The sequence below is a fragment of the Brassica rapa genome, chromosome A09, assembly GCF_000309985.2.
Source record: "Brassica rapa cultivar Chiifu-401-42 chromosome A09, CAAS_Brap_v3.01, whole genome shotgun sequence".
NCBI lineage: Eukaryota > Viridiplantae > Streptophyta > Magnoliopsida > Brassicales > Brassicaceae > Brassica > Brassica rapa.
In genome coordinates, this window is record NC_024803.2 from 41,525,121 (window position 1) to 41,552,144 (window position 27,024).

Here is a 27,024-nt window from a genome sequence, read left to right on the forward strand (position 1 = left end):
TCTACATGGTCGAAGAAACCCTAAAAATATGTACAAGGAAATTTAACTTACAAAAATATGGAAATCTAGCTTTTTTTTTAAAATATAACATATATGCACATTCCAAAAAATGTACAAGTTGGTGTGGAGATGCAGAGATATGTTGTGAAATTATGGGGCACATGTATGAATAGCATGAAGTATCTAGCATATATTAATTTTCAATTGTGGTCTCTTATGATTGATAAACGAATAAGTAAATAAATAAAATTTTGTATGACTGAGTACAAAACATGAACTTTATGGATGTAGGTGTATCACAACTTCGTGTGGGTGTTCTCTGTGTATAATTTGTCTTTGACCTAAACCTTGAGTAAAACGTGTTCGGTTGTCGAGAAACATGAGTATACTGCAGTATTGTATAATCGACCATTAATATTGTATTAAGTTCCTATGTCGTTGATTAGAGACATCAAAGTACACACATAACATGGGATGTCTAAGTAGATAGTATTGTGTATTTGATCCAACGGCTGACAAAGAAACCAAACTTTTTGGTAACGAAATCGTAGCCGTCTGATTTGTCGGTTCAACGGATCCATGTTGTCGACCTTTGAACACGAAGCGGCAAAACAATGAAAAGAAATGTCTTTAGATTTGGACAAGATCTTCGAACGGGGCCGACAAGATAAACCAATGTTAAACGAGCTTGTCTCACACGGTACCGGTCTTAGTTCCCATGAAAACATATAAAACGTCCAACAAAATCAAAATGAAGAAAACACATTAACTTACATCTTCAACTCATAAACATCAAAATGGCTAATGAGAGTAATCTTGCACATGAAATCACCGAGCTACGGCTAGGTCTTCCAGGAGATATCATCGTCACAGGGAAGAAGAGGGTTTCTTCGGAAGTAGAGAGTGAGTTGAAATGTGAACCGGCGACAAAGAGTCAAGTAGTGGGATGGCCGCCGGTTTGTTCGTTCAGGAGAAAGAACAGCCTCGAAGAGACAAGGACTGCGTACGTGAAAGTGAGTGTAGACGGAGCTGCGTTTCTGAGGAAGATCGATTTGAAAATGTATAAACGTTACCAAGATCTCGCTTCCGCTCTACAAATTCTATTCGGATGCTTCATCACCTTTGGTTAGTTTGGTCTTCTTGATTTTGGTCTTTAATCAGTGCATTAAAGATCAAATAATGATATTAACTATAATGTTAAAATATGAAATGAAGATGATACATTGAAGGAAAGCGAATGCGTTCCAATATATGAGGATAGAGATGGAGATTGGATGCTTGCTGGTGATGTTCCTTGGGAGTATGTTATCAGTAACTTTGATAAATTTTTCAATTAGACAATTAATTACGTTTCATTTGATTAATTACTAATTATGAAATTATTTTATGTGCAGAATGTTTGTTGCATCATGCAAGAGGTTAAGGGTTATGAAGAGATCAGTAATGAAATGATTGTGCGTGAGAATTAGGGATATCGAAATATACATATTTTCATAGATTAAAAGAATAAAGCTCGTTGAATAATTCATTTTCATCACATAGACAAATTGTATTCTTTTATACATGTGGTTCCCATGCCTGACAGATAACAAGGCAATATCAATAATTAATAAAAAAATAATATAAATATATACAATTTAATGGTATAAATATTTTAAGGACTTTATATCGAAAAATAAAATAACTTCCGAAACTGTCAACATCGCCTCAAAATGGGGGAACATGTACATTCTCGTTACAATTAAATAACCTATTGTTACCAATAATATGAAACCGGGTTTGGAAGAACCAAACAACAGATCAAACTAAACCAAAGCTAAACCGAATTCTAATCAGGTATTAGATGAGTGGGAAGTGGGAACTGTTTTATAAACAAAAAGAGCAACAGATGAATGAAGACGAACCGGATCATCAACGTTACAGATTTCTCATCGGTTAGGAGTTAAACCGTTCGGTTTACTCCTTCAGAATAGTGTGTCAAGTAGTTTTGGAGATATGAGAACCGCCACAGATTTGAACTGCAAAACGCCAAAAAAAAAGTCTTATGAGGATGGAGAAACCAAACCGGGATTAGTACGCGGTTTAAACTTACTTTCTCTTGCCTATACTTCATACGAATAGCACTCAAAGGGCAACCTCTGGTGTTAAGCTGGAGATCTTGCAAGGCATGAACGGATGCTTTCAGGTCAGACGCTTTGTACGTTGTGTAGTGCTCAAGTGTTAGATTCTGCATGAGAGAAAAAACAAAAACAAAAAGAAGTTAAAGATTCAAGATTTGTTGAACTAAACTGTAAGAGAAGCAACACGACAGACCCATGGGTGGTTTGATTGGTCCAATGTCCATTTGGCAAGAAAAACCGCTGAAGCAGCTATGACAGAAGGAAGAAACTTCAAGAAACGATAGTCTAGTAACGTCAGCTCCGTTAAGTAGCTGGCAAGAAACTCCAGTTCACGGCGGCGCTGGCTCAGGTAAGATGAGGCTTGCGCTGCTGCTCTGAGAAACCTCCTCAAGAAAGTTTTCGGAGTGGGAGTGTATATTTGAAAGCTGAAATGCGCAAGCACTTGGTTCTCCATCTCCAGGACCTGTTCTCTTGTGTAGGTGTTATCTGTCATGAGGCAGAACTCTTCGACACGTGGCGCACATATCTCCTCATACTTCCTGTTAAAAGTTAAAGAGAAGTTTAATTTGCATCTGAGAAGAGTTCACTTTGGAAGAGGGAGCCTTACGAGGCAATTAGCATGCAAGTGATGCCAAGGAGTTGAAGATTCTGTCTTTCTATGTGGTTTCCGTGGAGGAACCAGTCTATGAGATACACCGTGAGGTAAAGAGTGTCGGGTACAAGCGTGTATTCCTCAGAGACCTGTGGATTGAGATGGGAAACTTTTTGTGAGAAGTTAGCATTAAGGAGAGTGGCACTACTAAATCACTAAACCTCCACAAGCCAATCAACGAGAATTCCACGCATGGAGTGAGTGACATCCTTTTGTGTCTTCTCCATAAAGTCTGGAACCGGTCTGCGTTTAAGCTGCTAGGAGAGAAGTTACACATAAGCACAAGGACTCATCAAAGTTGGCCTAGGGATTATTACCTCTGATACACGCAAATTGTGGTAGATTTCAGGAGCGTAGAGGCAGCAGAGTAAAGGATCCTTGTCATCAGAATCAATGTTTATGACTTTTGGGATACCCAGTGAAGTTGAAGTACCAATAACATCACTTTTACAGTTATCAGCTGTGTCATTTGATACACCTTCAGCTTTTGCATGGGTCTTGGACTGAAGATCTGTGACTTCTGAGGTATCAACCGATTCTTTCTTGACCTGCTTGATGATGTTTTTCGCCTGAAATGAACAAAACCCATGTTTCAGAAGATGCAAGACATTAGCAAATAAAAAAACATGATGCGCTTTTTAAAACAACCTCGAGTTTAGCTGCATTGAAGCCAACGTTTGAGATATCTCCTAATACCACTCGCTTCTTCTTCTTATTGGGTGTGGGTGCAGTGATGTTCTTCTTATCCTCCTCCGAGGCTGGTCTTTTTCTGTTTGCTCTCTGTTGATTATGTGTAGTAGAAGCGCGCAAGGAAGAGGCAAAGGCACGAGTGAAAGGACGAGAGACAGCGTTTTCTTGCACCATTGTTTGAAAATTCCACTAGAAGACAACAGCCTTGAAAGTCTCGAGTCTTCTTAGAACACAAAGATCAACGCTTAGGCCAATAGAGAGAGATCACTATACAAGGGAAATTGCTCATCTGCAACAATGCACATAATATAATATCATAACCACATGATTCTTCTTATTTGGAAACTTTCCCAAAGGAATTGGTCCGTTGAACCAAGAATATATCAAGGAGAGATACATTTTCAAGTGCAAAGCTTCAAACTTTATGAGACTCTAGTAAGATTCAATGGTTAGTAGAATCAAGAAGTTATTTGATTTCCTTATCAAACAATGCCTACAGTAATGTCGAGATAGATAATACCGAAATAAATATATATAAATATCTCTCCCAGATTTTGGAAAAAAATATTCGTGAATTTACCCAACTGTTTCTTTCTTTTTGTTGGGTTTTACAGCAAAAACAAGAAAGGAGAGTTCTTTCTCGAGAAAACGAACAGATTCCTGAGAAACCCAAAAGATTAAAACTCATGTTCTCTTCTTTGTTGTCTTTACATTCTAATTTGCAAGAAACCCAAAAGACAAACGCAAACGCAGGTAGAGTCTGTCTGGGATGCACAAGCATGAGCATAAAGTTCAAATCTTTCAATTAAAAATAAATATGTGAAAAAGATTGAGAATGGACCTGCGAAGAGTCTTCACGGAAGAGTAGGTGCGGATCGAGATGGTGAAATCCGCTCTTGGGGGAAAGAGACCGTCTTTGGTTAGTGAACAAGACGGAGCATTACTGGTGTGTCAGGTGTGGGTTTAAACTTTCAACTATTAAGAAGACACGTTTATAAATAACTAGGGCCGGCCCGCCCTACGGACGGGATGTAAATTTTAAAATAATTTTAACGATTAGAGTAAATGTTTAATATAATTTTTTATCATTTAAGAATATACATATTAGTTAAATTTTGTACATGTCATTGTATTTGAATATTTTTAAATCCCATTGAAAAATTTGTGATCGAAGTTTAAATTTCTATAACAAAATAGAAATGATTTTAAAATTTTATGGAAAATATCTTTTTAATATATATACATGTATCTATCGTTTCCCTTAAATAAATAATATATAAATCTTAATAAATATTTAAATATAATATATTTGATATATATATATATTGCTTATAATAAACTAAATTTTAATTTTCAAACAACACTTAGAAACTACTAAAACGATTTTACTTTTGAATTTTTATTTATATATATTTCCTTCTATCGGAATATGCGAATGAATATTTTTTTAAACCTTAAAAGAACAAACTAAAACAATGGTAAAATCTTGTTATGTGGATTTTTAATAGAAATAAATATTCATATAAGTTCATTTAGTTAGGTTTTATATAGGTTATTCGATTTAAAAATATATATTAAATGTGATTTTATTTAAAGATAGTAAAAATCCTATTAACCCATTTACATATATATATATATATATATTTAACAGAATATATTAAAATTTACTATGTTCAAACAATTTTCAAAATTTTGTTTGGTTTTCAGTGAGGGTTGAATTTGACATTGATTTTCCGATATAATACTTTAAGAACCATTCAAATATATAGGTCATGTCTAGTAGAAGTCTAATAGAATGTGAGACTTTGATTTTTGGATCGATTCGGATTTTTTTGTGTATGAATATTATTGACTAATTATGTTAGGTAACTAATAAAAATATATAATATGTTGCAAATTTTAGAAATAAAGTTTTACAAATAATTATGCAACTTGATATATTTATATAGTTACCAAAAATTATATTAGATTAAACTAATATTAAACACAAATATGGTTACATAAAAAAAACACAAATATGAAAATTAAAATTTTCTGACAAAAACAAAAAATATACTCACTCTTTTGATACGTAGAAATATGTGTTTGTAACAAAAAATTTAAAACCGTAATAGTCATGAGAATAACTGGGAGAATACTATATTAAAGTATAATGATTTGGTATCCTTTTGTTTTGATAGCGCAGTGCATGATAAGGCAAGCTTTGAATGATGAATTTAGATTTTGAATCATATCAAATCCACTGATATTGGCCTGTACAGATTTGAAGAGCATAACAGGGAAATTATGTAAGGACAATCCGCATAAAGAATCTGTGATTATTTTTCTTTCCAATACTGAATATCATGAGGTAAAACAATCTCACGAAAAGCGTAGAACTATCCTAAACCGACAAACAAACACTCGTATGTGGTCTATTATGATCAAAATAATTTTCTTTTTTAAACAAAATTATGAATAGCATACAAATACATAATATTCTTTAATTCTTCGTGTCCTTCCAAGACTAAGTGATAGCGAATGTTTTTGTTTTTTGTTTTTGAACAACAGTGATAGCGAATGTATGTTGACATGCTAAAACATATTTGGTGGAACAGAGGTCTATCATGATTGGTGCGAATAATCCATGGAAAATCGATACCACCATTGAGTAAACAAACTAATATTATTTTTTTTTTACTTATTGTTTTAAAAGAGAATGTTTGGAGTAAAACAGGTTCATAAAAATTATAACAATAGACTCACGTTCTCAGAACCTGAACATAATAGGCTTAAAAGCATTTGTACTAAAACGAACAATCTTAAAACGCGATGCTGAAAAACATAGCAGTTCTTACCCCTTGGTTACGATGTGCTTGGCTTTGTGGCGAACCATACCAGGGAAATCCTCAAGAGGCACGAACATTGATTAGCTTTGTTATTGACCCATCCAATGCAACAAAAATGGCAGCATCAGTATTGTCCGTAACGGCCTCCTGCACCAGGTATCTGCAACAACAAAAATTGTGTGATTCACTTACTGATCTCATAACAAATGCGTAAAACAAAAACTGGAAAAACTTGTTGCGAGGACAGCCCCAATACTTTAACAGTTCTTTAAATGGCACAGTTTCATCGATAAAATACCTCTAACTTGCTGAAGCTCATCTTCTATCAATCTACAAAAAGATTTTTTTTAAAAAAACTTGGAACAAAATCAAGAAGTATGAGCCCAAGTAACCTGAATGCTTTCTTCAAAATGAGGTGAAAGCTCTTTTAAATAATTATCTGAAACTCTATAGTCACCTGCAATACGGCAACGAACAAATTCAACAAACGAAACCAAATACCATCTCCCAAATATATAAACTCAATCTTTTCAAGACTATTGATTATTGGCAAGTCAGTTCATACCAAGTCTGAATCTGGAGGGGCGAGTGGTAATTCATCATCAGGCAATGGAGAAACAGGCCACCCTTTCTCGGAATTTTGGAAGACGATTATCACCAATGGTGACCTGAAACATATTTTGAGATATCCCAGCTTTAAAAAACAGAAAGAGATTCGCTGGAAAAATCATATCACAGAATTTTCATGAGCAAAAATCAAAATCCAATAATATAAAATGGAAAGTAGCTTACATGCACATCCATCATGACCACATGAGCTTATCACCGCACTTCACATTCCTTGCCTACCAGAAACGCAGCAGCCTAGATGAACACTTCCCGGCCTTCAAATCGGATTAGCCATTAAAAAGTGAATTAGTATAATCTAAGAGAGATATGAGAAGAGAGATGAGGAGGATGATTGGAGAAGAGGAATACCCGAATTGGCAGAGCTTCTCTGACGTAAACCACGCTTTGAAGAACTCGTAGTGGGCGTCATAATTAATGGGAGTAAGCACCAAGAAATCATAACGAAATCTGATTCAGTAACGGTGAAGAAACTCGAGCGCCAGCCGTCTCACGCAGTAGAGAGAAAAGAATACACTTGCTTCAGCCGTATCAGATTAGGTTTATTGAGTACATTTTCTTGGGCTCAATATTAAACAAATGCGCGGAGCCCAATCTTTCATTTAACAAAGCATAGCGTTTTGAGAGCAGGGACAGGTGTCACAACGTGAGACCTCGACTTATTGATCTGGCATCTGACGTGGAAGGCTCTGGAGAGATGAAACCTTTCTTTATATATAAAGATTTAAGCGCTTAAATATGTTTTTAATGATTTATTAGCGGACTTAAACATATACTCCCCTCTGTTTTTAATAGGAAAAATGATTGCTGACTACATGAAGTATTGACCATCACATGGCTAGTCATGCAAACTAAATTAATGTATACCAGACTACACGAAGTATATGTTATGCATGACAACATCCCTCAACTTAATGATGTTATGTGGTTAACATCACGACTTTAATTTCATTAATCCAAAAAGTGATATGGATGTCAAAGACCGTTTAAGTCTCTCATTTTCTCAATTAAAATATGGCGCACCTAACGGTAATTAAACAAAAATTAGGTTTTGATCCGCTTTTTAAAAGCGTGAGAATATTTTTAACAAAATATAATTTATTAAACCAATATGTTTTATAAAATTTTGATAAGTATTGTTTTGAAATTTTTATTTTAGTGTATTTGAAAACTATATAGTTGTATTATTTTATTTATATTAGATATAAAAGTTATACAAGATATTATTTAATTTTTATTTTTATTATTTAATCTGTTTTGTTATTAATTTTTAATTAAATATGTGTAATTCTTTTGAATAGTTGTGTGATATATATTTATTTGATCAATTTTTATTATAAAAGTTGTTTGATATCAATTTACTTACTCCAACATCTTATTTGTTTGATATACAATTAATTAAATTCATCCATAATTAAATTAATGCATTATTTTGTTTATATTAAATTGCATTCATTTAAACTTATTAAAACTTTCATATTATATACTTATTCTTAGATTATTTTATTATTAAAAGTACATATATAATAATTATATATGTGAGATTATGTTTGATTTAAATTGACATCAAATAAGTTTTGAGCAAACAAAATGTTAGAGTCAATAAATTGACGTCAAATATATTTTCTAATTAAAATTTTAAAAATAACTATATATCAAACAATTCATCAAACAAATTACATAAATTTTATGAAAAGTTCATAAGAAAACATATTAAAATAATTTTTTTAAAAAAAATTACATAATATCTTATATAACTTACATATTTAATATAAATATAAATAATATAATTATATAGTTTTCTAATACACCAAAATAGAAATGTTAAAACACTACATATCAAAAAACGTTAAAAAATATTGATTTTGTACATTATATATTTATAAAAAATTGTTACGCTCTTAAAATGTGGGTTAAAATATAATTTCAGTTAAATTACAGTCGGGTTGGACATATTTTAATTGATGAAACGAGGTATTTAACGGTCTCTGATATCTACATCATTTTTTGGATGAATAAAATTAAACTTGTGATGTTAATTACACAACATCATTAAGTTGAGGGATGTTATCATGCATAACATATACTTCGTGTAACTAGGTATACATTAGTATACTTTGCATGGTTAGCTATGTGATGGTCGATACTTCATGTAGTCAGCAATCATTTTTCCTTTTTAATAAATAACGTTTTATAAAAAAACATTTCTAATTTGGTTAACTAAACTATTTGTACAATTATGATTCTAATAATGACACATTAATCACCCTCACTCTTACAGTGGCATATGTGACATTTATTCATAGTTTACTAATTTATGTGAAGCAACCAGCTATGTTACATGGAAACGGAAGCGGGTACGTGGAAGCGGAAGCGTAAGGAAGCGCAGAAGCGAGATTTTTTAAAATATTAGGAAGCGGGTACGTGTTGGAAGCGTATATCCATATATATATATATATATAAAACTTTTAAAAAATTAGGACTAAAAATTATATGATTTAAATTTGAAATAAAACATTTATTCATTTATAATAATTTTGAAATGATTTTATATTAAAACTGTAAAAGTAAACATAAATTATGTTTACAAAAAAATATTAAATTAATTATTTTTAATACTTCATAAATAATTGACACAATATGTTTCAATATGTGCTATATCTTTAATAAAAATCTCAATGCATAAAGATAATTTATAGTATTATTTTTGATATTTGTATATTTATAACTCAATATTCGTTACTATTAATTTTTTTTATTTTATATAGATTAAAACTATGGTTTTATATTTTATTGATATACATTGTATTTTTTTTTAAAGCGGAAGCGAGATTCCAAAACGGAATCATAAGCTTCCAACAGGTTTTTAAAGAGAATATTTTAGAAACGTTTTGGAAGCGAGATTCCGCAAGCTTCCACAAAGTTCCGATTCCGATTCCGGTTCCGAAGCGGGAAGCGGACGTCCGATGAAGCTTCCGTGCAATGTAGGCAACCAGTATCCTTGGTGGCCATATTAATACATCACCGTTCACTAATTACTTTTTGGTTCAAATGTTTTTTTTTCTCTTTATCACTTTTGAAGTTAAATCTCTTGATTAGATTTGTCCAAAAAAAAAAAAAATCTCTTGATTAGGAAAGTAATTAACAAGAGTCCAAATGGGAAGGCCCCAACAAAGAGAAAACTTCATTGCGATTGGTGGATGTGAAATGCTAGGAGAAATCTTGTTCCTTCAGGCCATCCTTGATAGTCTTTTTCCTCTTTATAATTTTGTCGATGTTGCATTGTCAAAAAGCTTGTTTGCTGGTGTTGTGTTCTTAATCTTAAGAAAGAAAGATTCATTTGTTGGAAAGAAAACATTAATAATCAATATGATAGAAGATAGGTTATATTATATATATACAATAATGGTACTGTATATATTAACATTAACAAAACTCTTTTCATATAATTTGTAGAATACTTTAATATACCACAAAATCAGTTTTTGTTTTTAAAATAGCACACTTAAAGTTCAAAAATATATTAATTTGTGTGCTTGAAAAGAGTTTACTAAATTATTTGACGACACGTTCTTTAACTTTTTATTAACTTTTTTTAACTAAAGTTTGTTTTCCAGAATTTTTTTTTTTTTTGAGAAAGGGCTTGTTTTCCAGAATTTTTATTATAGTTTTAATATTTTCGTACTATTTTTAATGAATGATGAGGCAATGATAATTTCATTTGAATTAGCTACAGCATATGATTATTAGATAATCAGAGCCTTGCGAGTTTTGAATTCAAAAATTTAGTTGGCTGTCGATCAAAAAAGTTTTACTACTATTATTTTATCTTGCCCTAAAGTTTAATAATGGCTATAAAAATGCTAGTGAGTGAGAGATGGACGTAACCGGGAAGTCATCATGACCCTAATAAGAATGTTTATCCACTAATCAAAAATTAGTTCTTAGGGTATGACTGGTTTTCCCGCTACCACCCGCAAACGCAGCTTTTGCGGTTAGTAGCGGTTGCTGGCGTTTTGCAACAATCGCTCAAATCGCTCTAAACCGCTCCAAATCGCTCTGAACCTCATAAATTCAAAAGCTGGTTCCAGCTAGCGTTTGCGGTTGCGGGCGTTTGCGGGAGGATAAATTTTTTTTATTTTTTCCAAAACAATATAAATACAAAAATAAAAAAATTCAATAAAAAATTTAAAGTGAAATTATAAAAATGCTAAAATATATCAATTAAATTTTAATTAATATTATAAAACTTTAAAATAAAAAATATTTTCTATATTTTTAAAAAATTTAAACTATAACTTTCTAAATATAAATTTTATATTTATTATAATATTATTATTTTGATATTTTTATAATTGTATAAAATGTAAATATTATTAATTTATTATTTAACAGTTGCTGCATTTGGTAGTTAACCAGTCATAAGTATCCCGCAAACGCATAAATTTCTAACCGCAGAACCAGTCGTACAAATCTCTTAAAACCGCTAGAAGCCGCAACCTCCCGCAACCGCAACTGCAACCGCTGCGGTTAAACCAGTCAGACCCTTAATGTTCAAAAGACAGCCACACTCCAGACCAAAAAGTAAAAGCGAGATACTCCATTTTATTATCATAAAAAATTTACTGCATGTGGTGTGGTCCATTTTTCACTTTTGAACTTTAACTTTCCCTCCATTAACCACACACTAAGACAAAGAAATGTTCAAATGCATTATGTCAGGTGGTCCAAATCTAGTATAATGTTATAAAACATATAGTTATCACGTGAGTACAATAGTAATTAAACGTTTGCGACTCAATTTTTTTTTAAAAAACTAAAGCTGAATTATTATTTTTATGTTATATTATAGATGGTTCCTTTATTTGTGGTGGACGTGTTAGAAAAATATTGAAAATTTTAAAGAAAATAAAGGTTAATAAAAAAAGGGAAAATTGCCAAAAGAGAATAAAAAAACCAGTTTGTTGTCCCTTTGGTATAAAACTAGTTTTGTCCATTTTTTCTCTTTTTTATCCTTTGTATTTCTGAAAACTAATGAAATAAATAATTTTGAGAATCAAAAAAATTATTAAAAATATAAACAATTAATAAAACATCCATATACACAAGCTGGTAATTTTGTTTTGTTCAAAAACTTGGTAAATAAGATTTTTAAGATACGTTCTACTAAAAGTAGAATGCGTCTTCAACATAAAATAGTATAGTAGAAAACAATTTCTAAAATAAACACGTTCATCTACTTCTTTTAGAACGTCCATTTTACTATTTACTAAATTTCTAAAAAAGAGGAATGTGCATTCTACTAATCGTAAAGGTATCCACTTTCCTTCCGAATGCATCTTCTACGTTTATAAAGTATTCTAAATTTTAGAGAATGTGTTTTCTACAATGTACTCTTACGTCTACTCAAAGTAGAAAATGTATTCAAAATTTTTTTCATTCTTCTAAACTTTTAGAAGTCGCCTTCTACGGATAAGAATACCTGATTTTTTGCGAAAATTAATGAAATTTCAGTTAAGGAAATATTATAAAAATCTCCTAAAAATATTCTAACTTCCTAAAACGTGTTATGGTCGATTTTACTTGAAAATATTAAAGAAAAAATGATTCTCCCTTCTCTTCTTCATCAATCTATGGTTTTCCCATAGTTTTTCTTTTGATTCTTCTCACAAACTCTTGTTCTCTATGATGCATATCTATACCGTTTTTTTTTTCTCGATTGCCTTTTAATTTTTTTTTCATTTTTTCCATTAACTTCTTTTTTAAATTCAAATTAACTTTTAAATTGTGTTTAATTAGATTAAATATAGGGATAGTTTTGGGATTATGAGAAAAATTATACTATTGAGACAACTTCATGTTGGTTTTATACCAAGGGGACAACAACCTTGTTTTTTTGTTCTCTTTTAGCAATTTTCCCATAAAAAAAAAGTATAAAACTTTTGTGTTTAGGATATTTATTGTTTTACAGACTTTTGTAGCTCCTGTTATAAATTAGGCCCATATATAAGCCTAATGAACTGGACCCTAACCAACTAATGGACCGAAGTCGAATAAGTGACGCCGGAACCGAATGACCGTGTATGTGGTGGTGACACGTGGCTCTGGTCGCCTTTATCATTCGCCATCGAGACGTACCTGACGTCTTCAACATTCACTAACTTGGAGAGTAATCCACTGAAAGCGGTCCCAAGATCACTTGAGATATGATAGTACGCACTTTAAGGATCCTATGAAACTCCTGTCATCTTCACAGCTCCCTGTCCGGATGAATGTATGTTATCCTTCTAAGGTTTACTATAGACGAGCTTATGCTTTTCCCACAGTGATCAAAATGTTGCTTAATGAGTTAACAAGCAGAGAGAGAGGGAGATCACTATGAGTGCAGCCTTTTATCTATTGTGTTTATAAAAAAAAATATATTTTTAATTCTTTCAATGCTGGAAGTGGGGATGAATGCATGGAGAAACATGACGGATCTGAAAATTTGGGGGGGGGGGGGGGGGCAACCAATTTTCATTTTTTTTTGTAAATATCTATAATTAGGGTCTAAACAATTTAGAAGGCTAAAACTAATATTTCATTAGACTTGGCCTAAATCCGGCCTTGGAAAAAAAAAGGAGTGTATGGTGTTAGTAACAGATTTAATTCATGTATAAAAATTAAATCAAGAGTGAAAGATTGCCGCATCAGTTATATATTGTCTAACCTTGTATGTTCCCCATGTGGAACTCTAATATTACAACGCCTACATGAGACTGATTATCTGATTATCTTGCCGCATCAGTTACATATTAGTCCTGTTCGTTAATCGAACGCTGCCGCAGCGAAATATAGAAGGGAAAAAGAGTATCCAAAAAGAAATAGAGAATAACGGATGACGCGCGTCTCTGTTTTCAGTAGCAGAGAGGAGAGAGAAATGGAGAACAATGGTCGCTACTTTTTTTGACGTCAGCGGCAACATCGGAAAGCTTCGCTTTTTTTGACGCTGCGTCGCTTGTTAATTGCCGCTGCGGTCATCGGTGTTGTGTGTTGCCATGATTCCCGTTTAAATTGTGGCCGCTGCCGCTGCGTCTTGCGGCAAAGAAACGAACACAACTATTGTCTAAACTTGTATGTTTCCCATGTGGGACTCGGACTCTAATATTACGACGCCTGCATGAAACTTGATTATCTAATATCTTTGCAACACTCAAGAGTATGCAAATGATCGTGCCCACACTCATTTCATAATTAGTAGGAGAAGGCTAGAGAAACAAGTATACATTTCCTCTACCACAATTCAAAAGCCCAAAAGGTACTTATCCATATCAATTTGAGAACGGTTAATGTTAATTAGCTTAATTAATCAGTCGTTTCAGTTGTTATCGGTTCTAACAAAATGGATTCATTTCTACAATCGTATTCGGTTCAGGTGGCCAGTACAATGACACTGAGGGTGTGGCTTTGGCTAGGAGAAGCAAAAAAAGGATACAGTGGAGACGCTCTGACAAACATGTGCATATAGAAGCGTCGAGGAAAGGAACTGAGGGATGAGATCAAGAACATGTATGGTCTCGAAACATCCAATGGCGATGTTTGATTTCGAAGAGTCACTGAACAAGGTGCAGTGCAGCCAGTCAGATATGGACAAGTGGTTCCCAGAGTTCGAGTCGGCAAGTAAACCTTCCAAGTATAAGACCTTTACTTGATTTATTTATTGCTTTCACCATTCTCATTCTTCGTTCGTTCTTTCTACGGTTGTTCTTGTCGTGATGCCTTTCTCTAGTGAGGTTAGTTTTCCACTTTTCCCTATTATTTTTATTTGTTTAATAGATAGAGATACCTTCATCTCATTGGTAGTTTTTTGAAACAAAACTATGAGTTAATTACTTCTTTTTTCCAAGTATGATGATGATGTGCTATTGAATCAAAAAACATTATAAAATTATCCTCTCTCGCCTCTCACTCCCAACCATCATCATTTCCACATGGAGCCGGAAACTCCTCTTGCTTATGGATAAGAAACTGGTTTAGAAGTGGTTGGAGAAACCTCTAGTTATAACTTAACTAGAGGAGGAAGATCAATAAAACCAACACAAAAGGTTCAAGAAATGGAATGGACAAATGTTAGAGGAAGGGGTAAAAAAGGTCGACGTAGCCGAGGAAACCATTTTCACTAGTTTGGTCTTTTTTTTTTCTTTCCTATTAGGTTTCATTTGTGAACCCTTCACTCGGGTTGTGCTAAAACCCTCCTCTTGTTGCAAACTTTCTCAAACTTATGAGTGAAAACTCATACTTGTACCATTTATGCATTTTAATATGAAAGCCTTTTACAAAAAAAAAAACATTATAAAATTGTGGTTGGCTCTTAGGAGTTATATACTGTAAGAGACAAGAAAACACCGTTGCTCATCAGAAAGAAAAAATTAAAATTTTAAAAAAGAATTAACTTATTATCAACTCGGACTGTGATTATTTCTGCGTATGTTGCCTATTGGTATCTTTCTGTTTCTTTTTTGGTCTTTTGTTCGAAGAGCTTTTCTCCTCTGATTTGTTTTGGAACACTTGGATTCGGACCTTTACATTGTTTGAATGAAAGCGTTAAAAAAAAGAAAAATGTATTGACCAAAACTAGTATTTACTGTTTTAGATCACCTAAACAACTTTAAAATCTATACAAGATATCTTATCAAATGGCCTAAAAAAATTTATTTGTATTTTTAAAATTTCATTAAATCACCCAAATAACTTCAAAACTCACTTAAGTCCCGTTAACATTAAACACTTTAAAAGCTTCTAAAACCCTTGGTTCAATACACTCCCTAATTACTTTACCTTTGTGTTCAGTACTTAGCTTTTAGTCTGATATAAATATTTGGTGGAGACAATTTTTCTCGTTGGTTGTTTTTCTAAACGTACAATAAGTTTTAAAAAGGTTGTCCTACATTTCTCTCGGGCTGGATATCTAATCTATTAAAAGAGGAATACAAATTTAAATTATCCTTTAATTTTGCAAGTTATTTACAATGGTATGCTACTGAAGTTCTTAATTAATCTACTTTTTAGGATTCTTTGTCTTTTCCTTTTAATTAATGCATTCCCAAAATCAAATTCTAACTAAAACAAACATGGAAACAATAATTAATAAATCTAACTTTTAATATTATTTCTCATTTCCTATTTTAATATATATATATCTTTGGAAATAATTAATTATATATATATCATAATTAAATACATACATTATATGAGCATTTAGGTACCTTTTCAGATACATATCGGTTTTCTAGGTATCAGATTTTTAGGTTTAAAATTAAACTTTGTTCGAATATGATAAATTTTTGGACGGGGTTCGGACTCAGATCATTCCGGGTCTAGATAGATTATAGAAACTTAAAAATATCCAAAAAAATTATGTGTTTAGAAATATCTTTAAATAATTTATAAAAATAAAATAAAAATTAATACCCGCACATCCGTGCGGGTCGAGTTCTAGTTTTATCGTATATTTGTTGTCTAGTCTATCCAAAATAGATTTTTAGTAAACTCAACAATCCTAAAAATAAAATATTTATACTATTTATCCCGAATAATATTCATTTTGATCAAATTATCGAGTAGTTTGAGATTGTGGTGTAGTGTAGATTACTCACTAGCATTTGATATTGATAGAAAAATGGAAGTCATCCTATCTTAAAGTCCTATATGTTTTAACTTCCAATTCATTTTTATAGGGTGAGCTTGCAGTTTCGAGTTATATCTATTCTATTAAAAGAGAAGCAGTCTACATAAATCTACTTATACAAGTTGTTTGGACTTTTTACTTTTGTATATTTTGGTCTAACTCTATTTGTTATAACAAGCCTTATTATCCCTTATTATGCCATCGTATAACAGCATCTATAACAGCATATTTAACGATTTTGTTTTCGATTATTCATGTTAAATACCTGATTAGCATATTTTTATAGAATATACCATCATAAAGCCAACAGATCCTTTATCGATACAACATAATATATCGATTCTTCATGACACATAATATACCATCATATGTCAATCTCAACAGATCCTATATCTTATATAAGCACACCTCACACCAAACTCAAGAACATCACATATCTCACCAATATCATCAAAATGAAACCTGAGGCTCAGAGACAAGGAAACCAAAATATGCGAAAGTGTTTCATATCCTGGTTTTTAAAGTCATTGCAATCCTTACTGGGACTATGTGTTTATGTATGTGGCTTATATGTTTACTTTTATTATATATTTATATCTCTTATTATGGTTTTTTTATATGTTTCAGCTCTCCAGAAAACCAAAAGAAATTTCCAGGAACACAGAAAACAACAAGTTTATGGTTTGGATGGAAAATAACAAGTTTCATCCTGAAATAGAAGATAATGATAATCCAGATTGTTGTGCCAAATGTAATTTTGTTTGGAATCCAATATCTTTTACGTGGGAAGCAAACTTCGAGATTTGATTAATATTCTGAATGTACTTTTCATTTGATTTCTTATGAAGATTTTGCAATTTGATTTTATCAAACAATAAAAATATTACGAAACACAAAGAGGTAATTTATTTTGTCATAAATCTTTATTAATAATAAAGTGGCATTTAAATTGCTTATTGAAGCACGAAACACAACTCAATAAATATGAAATCTGAATCACAAACGAATATGCAAAGTGGAAGCCAAATATCTAAAATATATGAGGATAAAACGCGGATAATATATTTCATTAGTTAAAATGATTTACTAAGTATATCAATAATTAAGTGTCTCACTTTATCTAAAAGATTGTTACGTTTTGAATTTATTTTATCCGCCTCAACCACCTTATTCAGCTTATATTTCTTTCAAATATACACCCTACCTAAACCAAATCAAATCATTTTAGCTTCTTTTATAATTCAAACATTTAAAATATCCGTGTTGATCAGATCTAAATCGTGGACAAGATTTTAAAAACAGATTTTGTAGATACGATTTTGTTTAAGTAGATCCGGAAATATGTACATTTCTTCCTCTACAAGTTTGATTAAATACCTGGATCAGTTATTATTATGATTATACTTACAGGATTTTCTCTAATATACTTTAATTGGTTTAGTATTAACACTTTCGAATAACAAAGGTAATATTCCTTATTCTCTAACCTACGATTTTGGATAATCAGTGGAATAATATTCCTTATTCCACAAAATAATATTTTTGATCAAATCTTGAAACTAAGATGTCCTACATCTGCGTAACCTAAATCCGCTGTCCCACCTAACTATTATAAATATAGTTACACTTAACCACGATTTTTATCAAAACTAAAGATACAGAAACACAATGGCGAACAATCCGCAGCTAATTTTTTTGAACGATATTAAACCCCGCAAGACTGCATGTCGCATTCAAGTGAAGATCATTCATACATGGAGACATTTCATGAAAGACGTTGGAGAATCTCTGGAACTAATCCTATGTGATGCAAATGTAAATTTTACGTTCTATAAAGATTTGTTATTTATTTTGTTAAGATACAATATAACTAATATAATTCCTTTTATCATTTCCAAGGGAACAAAAATCCATACTTCATGTAACAAGACTTACATTTCTGAAGTTGGCAAACATGTTCGTGTTGGAGTATGGAGAAACATTGATCGTTTCAGTGTTAGTGCTGCTGGTGGAGCGTACAGATCAACTGATCATAAGTATCGATTAGCTTTTAATGGCAACACTAAAATCACGGAATCTACATACCGTGATGACAGTGTGTTCCTTAATCTGGTTGAATTCAAATCCATAGAGAGTGGTCTTCTTAATCCCAACTTTCTTATTGGTACGTTTTCAAATTATTTATTTCTGATCTAACCCAATCATATATACTTAACTAACACCTAAATTTATGGATCTAGATGTTATTGGACAAGTTCAAGACTTGGGTGAACTCGAAACCATAGGGTGTAATGGTGGAAAACAAAGACAGAAGTTGGAGTTTTCACTCGTGGACATTTGGTAAGTCATGCTTGAATTTAACGTTTGTGGTACATGATAATTGATATTAAAACTATAATTGATATATTTTGCTTATATCTTTTTAAAATTTTATTTATAGTTAATATATATATATATATATATATAGTAGTGTGCAACAATCTTTCCAATACCAACATATATATTTATACTTCATAATTTCTACACTATTAAACAAAGAAACATCATTTTTATAAACATTTCAACCAAATTTCAAAAACACATGCTTGATCACATCAATATAAATCATGATGACTCTAATCTTAAAAAAATTATATGAACACAAAATAATGATCAATTTTAAATTTTATTTTTGCCGGAAAAAAAACCTGCGCTTTCTAAGCGCGGGTCAAAATCTAGTTATGCATTATTTGGATATTATATAATTAAAAATCTTAAAATGTCGTTAAAAATGACTTGCATCATTTTCCGAGGTTACGTAAAACCTTCAAATTCTTTTTTTTATGATTTAAATATTACTTCTTCTATTTCATATTTAATTGATGTTTTAATATTTTACTTTTGTTTCAATTTAAATGATGTTTTAATATTTCTAAAAAAACATAATGTTATCTGGTATTTTTGACCATTCGTATTTTATTGAATAATTTTTATTGGTTGGATTAGGTTCTATTAAGAGAAATTTCTTAGGATAGACCTAAAAAAGTTTTTATCACAAATATAGACTCCAAATATCAAAATGACCAAAATGTTTTATTAAATGATGTATTTTTGGGTTTAGGATTTAGAATTTAGGGTTTAGGGTTTATGATTTAGGGTTCAGGGTTTAGAGTTAAGGGGTGGGGTTTTGCGGATATGATTTCAAATTTTAAAAACTAAAAAAATATTAAAATTTTCAAAATAAAAAAGTCTATTTTGGTCATTTTGTTTTTTGAGGTCTATTTTTGTGACATAAACTTTTTAAAAAAGTCTATTTGAGAGAATTACCATTTTTTTTTAGAGAATTGCCATTTTATTAATGTAAAATCAATAAAATTTTATAATTCCTTTAATAATTGTGAAATAGAGGGAATATTGTTCAAATTGTATGAAAATTCTTACAAGACATTAAACAATTAAATAATTATAAATAAAATACTTTTGTCAGCATCAGAAGTTTTTATCTTTGTCATGTTTCCTCATTCTAACATTGGAAATTGTCATTTTGACCTCTTCTTATAAGAAATATAAAAACATATACAAAACTATAGACTACAATTTTTGGCAATAAGAAATAACACATGGTAGACTTGTCTTATATCCATCAATAGAATAAAATGAAACTTTCTATATAAATCTTTATCAATGTATCATGTTATTTATCTACGCCTATTTTGGACTTTATGGACTGACTAACTTATCAAATTAGCGGCCTTCAATTTTCGTCACTATCAACTAATGGAAAAGTGAAGTGTTGTACACTTTGTGTAACATTGGTAGAATAATTGAGAGAAAAGTGACAAGAACGATAAAAAGTATAATATTGTGTAACATTGGTAAAATCTCTAGATAACTGACTGTACATATATGTTCAGTTTCACCCTTGTAGAAAATTAAATGTTTTATGCATTTTAAGTTACTGTTTTATACTGTCTCTTCTTTAACAAAAAATCACTGTTTGTGTGTGTGTCCTCTTTTTACCTAAAAGTACATCCCGACGAACAAGGAACATATGACTGAAAACGATAAAGAAAACATTGGGACAAAATTTTTGAAAAAATACAAACTACATAAAAATGTAATCTAAAAACTTTGGATGAAAATTTTGAAAAATAATATAAACTGCATACAACTCTATAAATTAATATTTTCTAAATTAATAAATATAATAAATTAATAAAGATTACCTATTTCGAATTGAACTGATTTAAAATATGACTCAGAACGATAAAATAATAAGATAATATATTTTTAATTTTTTTTAATATATAGTCAAGTTAAAAGCATAAATTAATAAATCTATATATGTAAAATTTACATAAGTATCAACAAAAATTTTGATTGTGTATTTTAATCTATTGGGTTCAAACCTATTATAATTTCTCTACCGCTTTAAAAGAGAAATTTTCTCAACAGCCTAAAGAAAGTAACTTTTTCATCCGTCTGAAAAAGATAGATAATCATTAGAGTGAGAACAGTGGATGAGAGAGAGGATGAATATTTAGTAATTACAAATTCTTGTGAAATTATATATGTAATTATCAAATTAACTTCTCCAATATATATTATGCATCTTCATGCTTCTTCTTATTTTCTCATTATCATTTCATTCTTTTAATTAAACTTTTGCTCATGTTTTCCTAATTTTTTTTTACATATTTTCCAAATATTTATTTTCTCTCTTTAAATAGTAATATAAAACATACAATCATGGAACCAAAAACTCATCTTAGAATTTTTTTCAATCATAACATTACTTTATTCACTATATTATTTTACTTAAATGCAAAACATTTTTTTAATCGAAGTTCTCACATGTTCCGTTAAGTATAATCCGTCCAATCATCAAAGCCTACTTATTTATAAAACATATATGAACATTATAAAAGATTAATAATCATTATAGATGCAACTATATTTTTATATGAATATAAAATTATTATATTGATTTATATTAGTTGTTTGCTATTCATTATATTATGTAGAATATATATATATATAATTCATCAACATTATTACACTTTTTATAGGTTTAAAAATTAGCTACCATTAATTATTATTTGTAATACCATTTAGGTTTTTTTGGCAAGTGATGATATTTAGTTTTAGACTTATATTTTATTTTTGATTTAATTAAAAATTATAATAAGGTTTCATTCATTAGATTATGTAGTTTCATATGATTACGTAGTTTATAAATAAAAAATAATAATTGATCAAATGTTATTATTGTTTATGTAATTTCAATTAATTACCATAAATCATTATTTAATATAACTTATGATTAAAAAAATTCATGAATAAAATGAAATGAGTGGAATAGAATTTTATTTCTTTATTTCATATTTTTTCTTATTCCACTAATCTGCATTTCATTTTTCTAATTTCATTAATGATATTCTTAAAAATGATAACCAGTTATAGCCAATATATCTGCGTCACCTTTTTGATTTCGAACCAAAATTGATTAAATATCTGAATGGGTTCAAAATTTTAGTATATAGAGAACCAAAACCGAATTCGATCCAAATCGAAGTATTTCGGGTACCCGAATGTGTCCAAAATAGATTTATATACCTAAATATATTAATTATTTTAAGATTTAATGTATATTAAAAACCATCCAAAATATATAAGATAATTTTAGGTTGTCTAAAATACTTGAAAATAAATACAAATAGTCAAAAGTAAATGTATAAAATAGCTAAAATATACTCAAAACACCAAAAATACTTAAACTATCTATTGATTCTCTATCAAAATATTCAAACCAAACTACTTTATATGTTAAGTTTAGGTATTTGACATATGTTATTCAAATTTATATGCAATATATTATTTTATTTATAGATTTTGATATTTAATGTATATAATAAATTTTAAAATTTTTAAAAGTATTTAAATGGGTTATCCGAACTCGAACCGAACCCGAACCAAAATTTAGAAATACCTGAATGGAGCTGAAATTTTTTACCCCGAAAACTCAAAATTCGAATAGACCCGTACGGAACCCGAATGGATACCCGAATGCCGACTCATAATAAATTCTTTGAAAATCTTATGGATTATTTTAGAATATCTTGTTAGTAAAGTAAACAAAATATCTCGTGAATGGATTGCACCCGAATTTTAGTTGAAAGATTTCATTATAAATATTTAAATATTAAATGCATTAAATTAGAAGAGAAGATATTTTGTTAGTTGATTGAAACAATTTTTTGATTGACATGTTCCACTACATAAATTTAAATATAAAATATATCTAAGACAAAAAAAATCTAGAGAACTATAATATTAATATAATAAATTATTTGAATATTAAATATTGATAATTAAAAAAGATACTCATGATTTGATTGACATATATTAATATAAATATTTAAATACTAAATGATAAATAATAAATAGTTATATTGATATTTGTCAGTTATTGTGAATATTAAAATGAATATTAAAATCTCATTTTTTAATTTATGCAACCATATTTGGTGAGCCAGTTTGTGTAGATTCGTCAAAATAGATAAATCTTATTAATTGTTTTGATATTCTGCATTTGTTTAAGAATTTTGAATTACCATTTAATATTAACTATTCATTTTAATTGATTTAATATTTATTAAATATGTGTATATTCTGTTGGACTACTTTCTAAATTAATTGTTTGGTCGAAATTAATTATAATGAAAAACTAAAATTAAGGAATAATATGACAATGTATAACTTATCCTTATAGAAGATACAATATAAGACTAAAATGTAGAAGTAATTAGTAGAAAAAACTGAAGTGTATCATGTTGTAATAGTATAGATTCACTATTCGGTATATTTTTAATCACTATCAAAAATTAAAAACTTGGTATACTAATTAAGATTTTACAAAAAATCCTTACTGGATTAATATAAAAATCATTGGATTTTAATAGATTACTTGTTTTAAGAGTAGCAAGTAAAACAACTTGTATTTTCATGGATTGATTCATCAAGTAGTTTAATGAACCTTAACAAACATGCATATACTTAAAAGTTGGTATATACAACTATAGGTAAACCAAATAGTATACTTTTTTTGTGCAACTGGATAATTTAAATAGAAAAGCTAAAAGGCCAAAGGTTTGTTTAGTACAAAGATAGATGGGATTTAGCAAGCTTGTCAGCCGGTCCATTAAAAGTCCGAGGGATAAATTCAAAACGATAGAAATTAGAAGTTAAAAAAAGAGAGAAAATTAAGGAATCGATGTCGGAGAGAATGCCGTGGAGTTTAATCGTGCATTTCTTTTCGTTGATAGCTCGAATAAGCTCTTGGGAATCTGATTGAAGGCAGATGTTATTGTAGTTGAGAGACGCTGCGTTAAGAAGTGCACTTTGAATTGCGAGAGCCTCCGCCATGCAAGGAGAGGAGACATGATGCAAGGTGATACCTTTGCGGTGGTAATAGTATACTACCTTTACAATTAAGGCACACCAGTTTCAACCAAAATAGAATGGTTAATTATCATATAGGAAAATAACATAACAAATAATTCATTTGCGGTGGTAATTGTACTTTATTGGCTGGCATCAAGTCAATCGGTATAACACATAATTCCAATACTCCAGGTAGCGTTTATACATTTTGTTATAAGAAATAAAAACCCTAATAACTCCAGAGAGGGTTTATTTCAATACACGTGGTGATTACCAACAATGCCAAAGACGTATACATCTAAAAACCAAGAGATAAGTATCACACAGTCTTATACTCTTCCAATATTTGTATATTTTCAGATTCATAATTTTGACTAAACATATTTGTTACTAGTTTAAATATAATAATATATACCAAATTTTGATTTTCAAAACGCGTAATATTTTATGTTGTAAAAATCGTATAAAATGTAACAATTTTTTTTGTTAAAAACAGGAAAGTGGATAAATCTACCTCATTTAAAGTCATCTCATTTAAATACATTCCATGCAAATTTCAAATCTCACTCTACTCCATTTAATTTTATTAATTTTAAAAATTAATATATACATGGTTGTCCATTTGGATCCAGGAACCAATTTAGATATGCTTAAACTTTTAAAATAGAAACGGCTAAATTAAATAAGTTAAAAAGGAATTGAATAGGATAGTCTCTCCCTTGTTAAGATGTCAGTGGAAAAAAAGTCTCTCCTCGCATTTCATTGTCTAAATTCTTTTCTTTTTTTTTTGAATAAATTTTTGCAACCAAATTCTTTTCTTACCACCAAATTATCACTGCTAGTCATAACATACATCAATATTAAAAACATTGGAGAGGGATTATCATTAATTACTGCCTAACACTATATATATGTTCCAGAGAATCCTATGATATATGGTTCGTATATTTATTTACATAGTATTGAATGTCACATTTGCAATCTAGATTGATCGACGTTATCAGAAAATAAGTTTGTCATTGAGTAAGAAGCCAAAAACAGTAGAGGCTTAAATAGGTTGTGAAAAGGTAAGTGGTGCTACGAGAGTAAGCAAATCTGGTCACTTCACTTTTAATTGTATCACTCTTCACAAATTGATATTTGACTCTACGAAAAAGACAATTATGTTCTTTTTTTTTTTGAAAGAGGGCCTGACAATTATGTTCTTTCCAGGAAACAATTTAAACATTTATAATATAGACAATTATGTTTTTCCAATAAAGATTAAAATTATTATTTTGTTGTCACAATGTCGATAACCATTTTTTGTTAAATTTGATTCATTTGGATAAGGATCGAATAAACACATGGTGAAGTCGAAGGTACAATTTTGTTTTTTCAAAAAAAAAAAAAAGAAGTCGAAGGTACAATACATATTCAACTAAAATATATTTAACAATCTATAATAGTTAGCGGTTAACAAAAAAATACCATGTGTCAACACAGAGTTTAAGAATGGGACGGAGAAGAAAAACATGTATCGTTGCCACAACCTTTAATCGTTGTTTTATCTATGATTCCCGCTTCGGAAGCGTTCGGAATCGCGATGGAATCAGGATTCCAAAAAAGTTGAATATGGAAGCGCAGAGAAAGTTTTGATTCCGGTTTGGAAGCGCCTGATTGAATAAATCGGATTCGTTCAAAGATATAAAGCTCTTGACAAATACTCGCACTCGTTAATTACTGAGATGTATATAATTTTCGTGTGAAAATGTAGTTTCCACTTTCCAAGGTGAGTAATGATGGAGAAGAAGCAATTAGAGTTTTCAAGTTACACGTATTCTTAAACTATAAATTTTATCTGAATTTTTCTATTAGCTAAAATTAAAAGAAAAATAAATATGGATATTATGCTTTTCTCACCGGTCTAAATAAACAATAATATATATGCATTTTTATGAAATTAACATGAGGACAACTAAACATTTGAATAATATACTAATATTTTTTCCTTTACTTGATAAATATAATAATATTCACATGATATATAATATATATATTACAAAAAATTAACTTAAATTTCAATTTCATTTTAGATTTTGTACATTAAAATATTAACACTAAAATGATACTTATTCAGATTAATAATAAATAATAATAATAAGTATTGTTACTATTATATATATATATATATTAAAACACTTCCAACACGTTTCCGCTTCCTAAATTTTTATAAAATACCGATTCCACGTTTTCAAACGCTTCCTCTTCCGATTCCATGTAACATAGGCCACAACTCTTAACTATAAATCGAAATACCGAAAATCTTTACAGAACATAATCAACTTTCGGCTTCTTTAAATCTAAGAGTATCTTTAATTTCCATTGGATCCTCAAAATACATATACATATATACAAATATTATTCTTTAATTATAAATATTTTAAAACTACGAAAAATCTAACCGAAAATATCTAATTTCTCATTTGGAAACTACATTTCACCATTTTATAAAATTATATCAATACATTTGATTTAATCAAACATGGTTTGGAGCAAGAGAAATGAACACTATTTGTCCTATATTTCATTTGTTTTCTTTCAAATTATTTTCTAGATCAAAATATTATTTTCTAAAAGTATATTAAATGAGAAGATCTAACAATTTTTTTCATGGATAGAAATTTAAAGAAAGATAAAATATGTATTTTGTTATTTGCTGCACTTATATTTTTTTGTAGAGGACAACATTGGCCCTTTCTATTTTTTGTTCCTTCTTTTGTCCGAGCAAAAAAAAAACACTTCTCTTTATGTCTCCTCTTTTTACAATTACATTTCAATCACTATTTTGACCAACAACCGCAGGCAATAAACAAAAAAAATAAAAATTATACTTGTGTATATAACTTAGGGCAATTGTCAATAATAGCACCTTTTGAAGTTTATGTCTCAAAAATAGCACTAGAAGGAGAAAGTCACAAAAAATGACATTCATTAAAGGGTAAAATATCCCTAATACCCTTGGTTTAAAATTAAATA

The 27,024-nt window shown here is 29.9% G+C and overlaps 2 protein-coding genes and 2 long non-coding RNA genes across 7 annotated transcripts; 2 read left to right on the plus strand and 2 right to left on the minus strand.

The window, feature by feature from the left end:
* The first annotated feature begins 129 nt into the window (after positions 1 to 129).
* On the plus strand, positions 130 to 1,631 carry LOC103842892 (auxin-responsive protein IAA5). The gene is made up of 3 exons (XM_009119569.3): positions 130 to 1,125; positions 1,216 to 1,300; positions 1,395 to 1,631. The coding sequence occupies exons 1-3, from the start codon at positions 798 to 800 to the stop codon at positions 1,450 to 1,452; spliced, it is 471 nt and encodes a 156-aa protein (XP_009117817.1). The 5' UTR covers positions 130 to 797; the 3' UTR covers positions 1,453 to 1,631.
* Positions 1,632 to 1,652: 21 nt separating this feature from the next.
* Positions 1,653 to 5,252, minus strand: LOC103842893 (cyclin-A2-3). 4 transcript variants are annotated; one of them, XM_009119572.3, is made up of 8 exons: positions 4,304 to 5,249; positions 3,421 to 3,751; positions 3,090 to 3,341; positions 2,934 to 3,026; positions 2,728 to 2,861; positions 2,314 to 2,659; positions 2,093 to 2,227; positions 1,658 to 2,018 (listed from the first exon to the last, which is right to left on the minus strand). In XM_009119572.3, exons 2-8 carry the CDS (start codon positions 3,634 to 3,636, stop codon positions 1,965 to 1,967), a joined length of 1,230 nt encoding a protein of 409 aa, XP_009117820.1. In that variant the 5' UTR covers positions 3,637 to 3,751; positions 4,304 to 5,249; the 3' UTR covers positions 1,658 to 1,964. The 4 variants fall into 4 exon arrangements, with proteins under 4 accessions (XP_033134682.1, XP_009117820.1, XP_018509692.1 ...); XM_018654176.2 differs by having other exon boundaries at positions 3,090 to 3,343; positions 3,420 to 3,682; positions 4,304 to 4,444; XM_033278791.1 differs by lacking the exon at positions 2,934 to 3,026 and having other exon boundaries at positions 1,653 to 2,018; positions 3,090 to 3,343; positions 3,420 to 3,751; positions 4,304 to 5,252.
* An 8,194-nt stretch (positions 5,253 to 13,446) lies between these two features.
* Positions 13,447 to 17,669, minus strand: LOC117128307. The gene is made up of 2 exons (XR_004451588.1): positions 14,084 to 17,669; positions 13,447 to 13,675 (listed from the first exon to the last, which is right to left on the minus strand). It is a non-coding gene; the product is annotated as an uncharacterized LOC117128307 (long non-coding RNA).
* A 12-nt stretch (positions 17,670 to 17,681) lies between these two features.
* LOC117128308 lies at positions 17,682 to 26,946 on the plus strand. The gene is made up of 2 exons (XR_004451589.1): positions 17,682 to 25,367; positions 25,410 to 26,946. It is a non-coding gene; the product is annotated as an uncharacterized LOC117128308 (long non-coding RNA).
* Positions 26,947 to 27,024: the final 78 nt, after the last annotated feature.

What these genes read in the sequence shown, in the direction of transcription:
- LOC103842892 (XM_009119569.3), top strand. Translation starts at nt 798, where the DNA reads ATGGCTAATGAGAGTAATCTTGCACATGAAATCACCGAGCTACGGCTA. An exon ending in CGGATGCTTCATCACCTTTG is followed by an intron (nt 1,126 to 1,215) that starts GTTAGTTTGGTC and finishes TATGAAATGAAG; the next exon opens with ATGATACATTGAAGGAAAGC. An exon ending in GCTGGTGATGTTCCTTGGGA is followed by an intron (nt 1,301 to 1,394) that starts GTATGTTATCAG and finishes TTTTATGTGCAG; the next exon opens with AATGTTTGTTGCATCATGCA.
- LOC103842893 (XM_018654176.2), bottom strand. Translation starts at nt 3,636, where the DNA reads ATGGTGCAAGAAAACGCTGTCTCTCGTCCTTTCACTCGTGCCTTTGCC. An exon ending in CAATGCAGCTAAACTCGAGG is followed by an intron (nt 3,344 to 3,419) that starts TTGTTTTAAAAA and finishes TTTGTTCATTTC; the next exon opens with AGGCGAAAAACATCATCAAG. An exon ending in TGAAGTATAGGCAAGAGAAA is followed by an intron (nt 2,019 to 2,092) that starts GTAAGTTTAAAC and finishes GGCGTTTTGCAG; the next exon opens with TTCAAATCTGTGGCGGTTCT.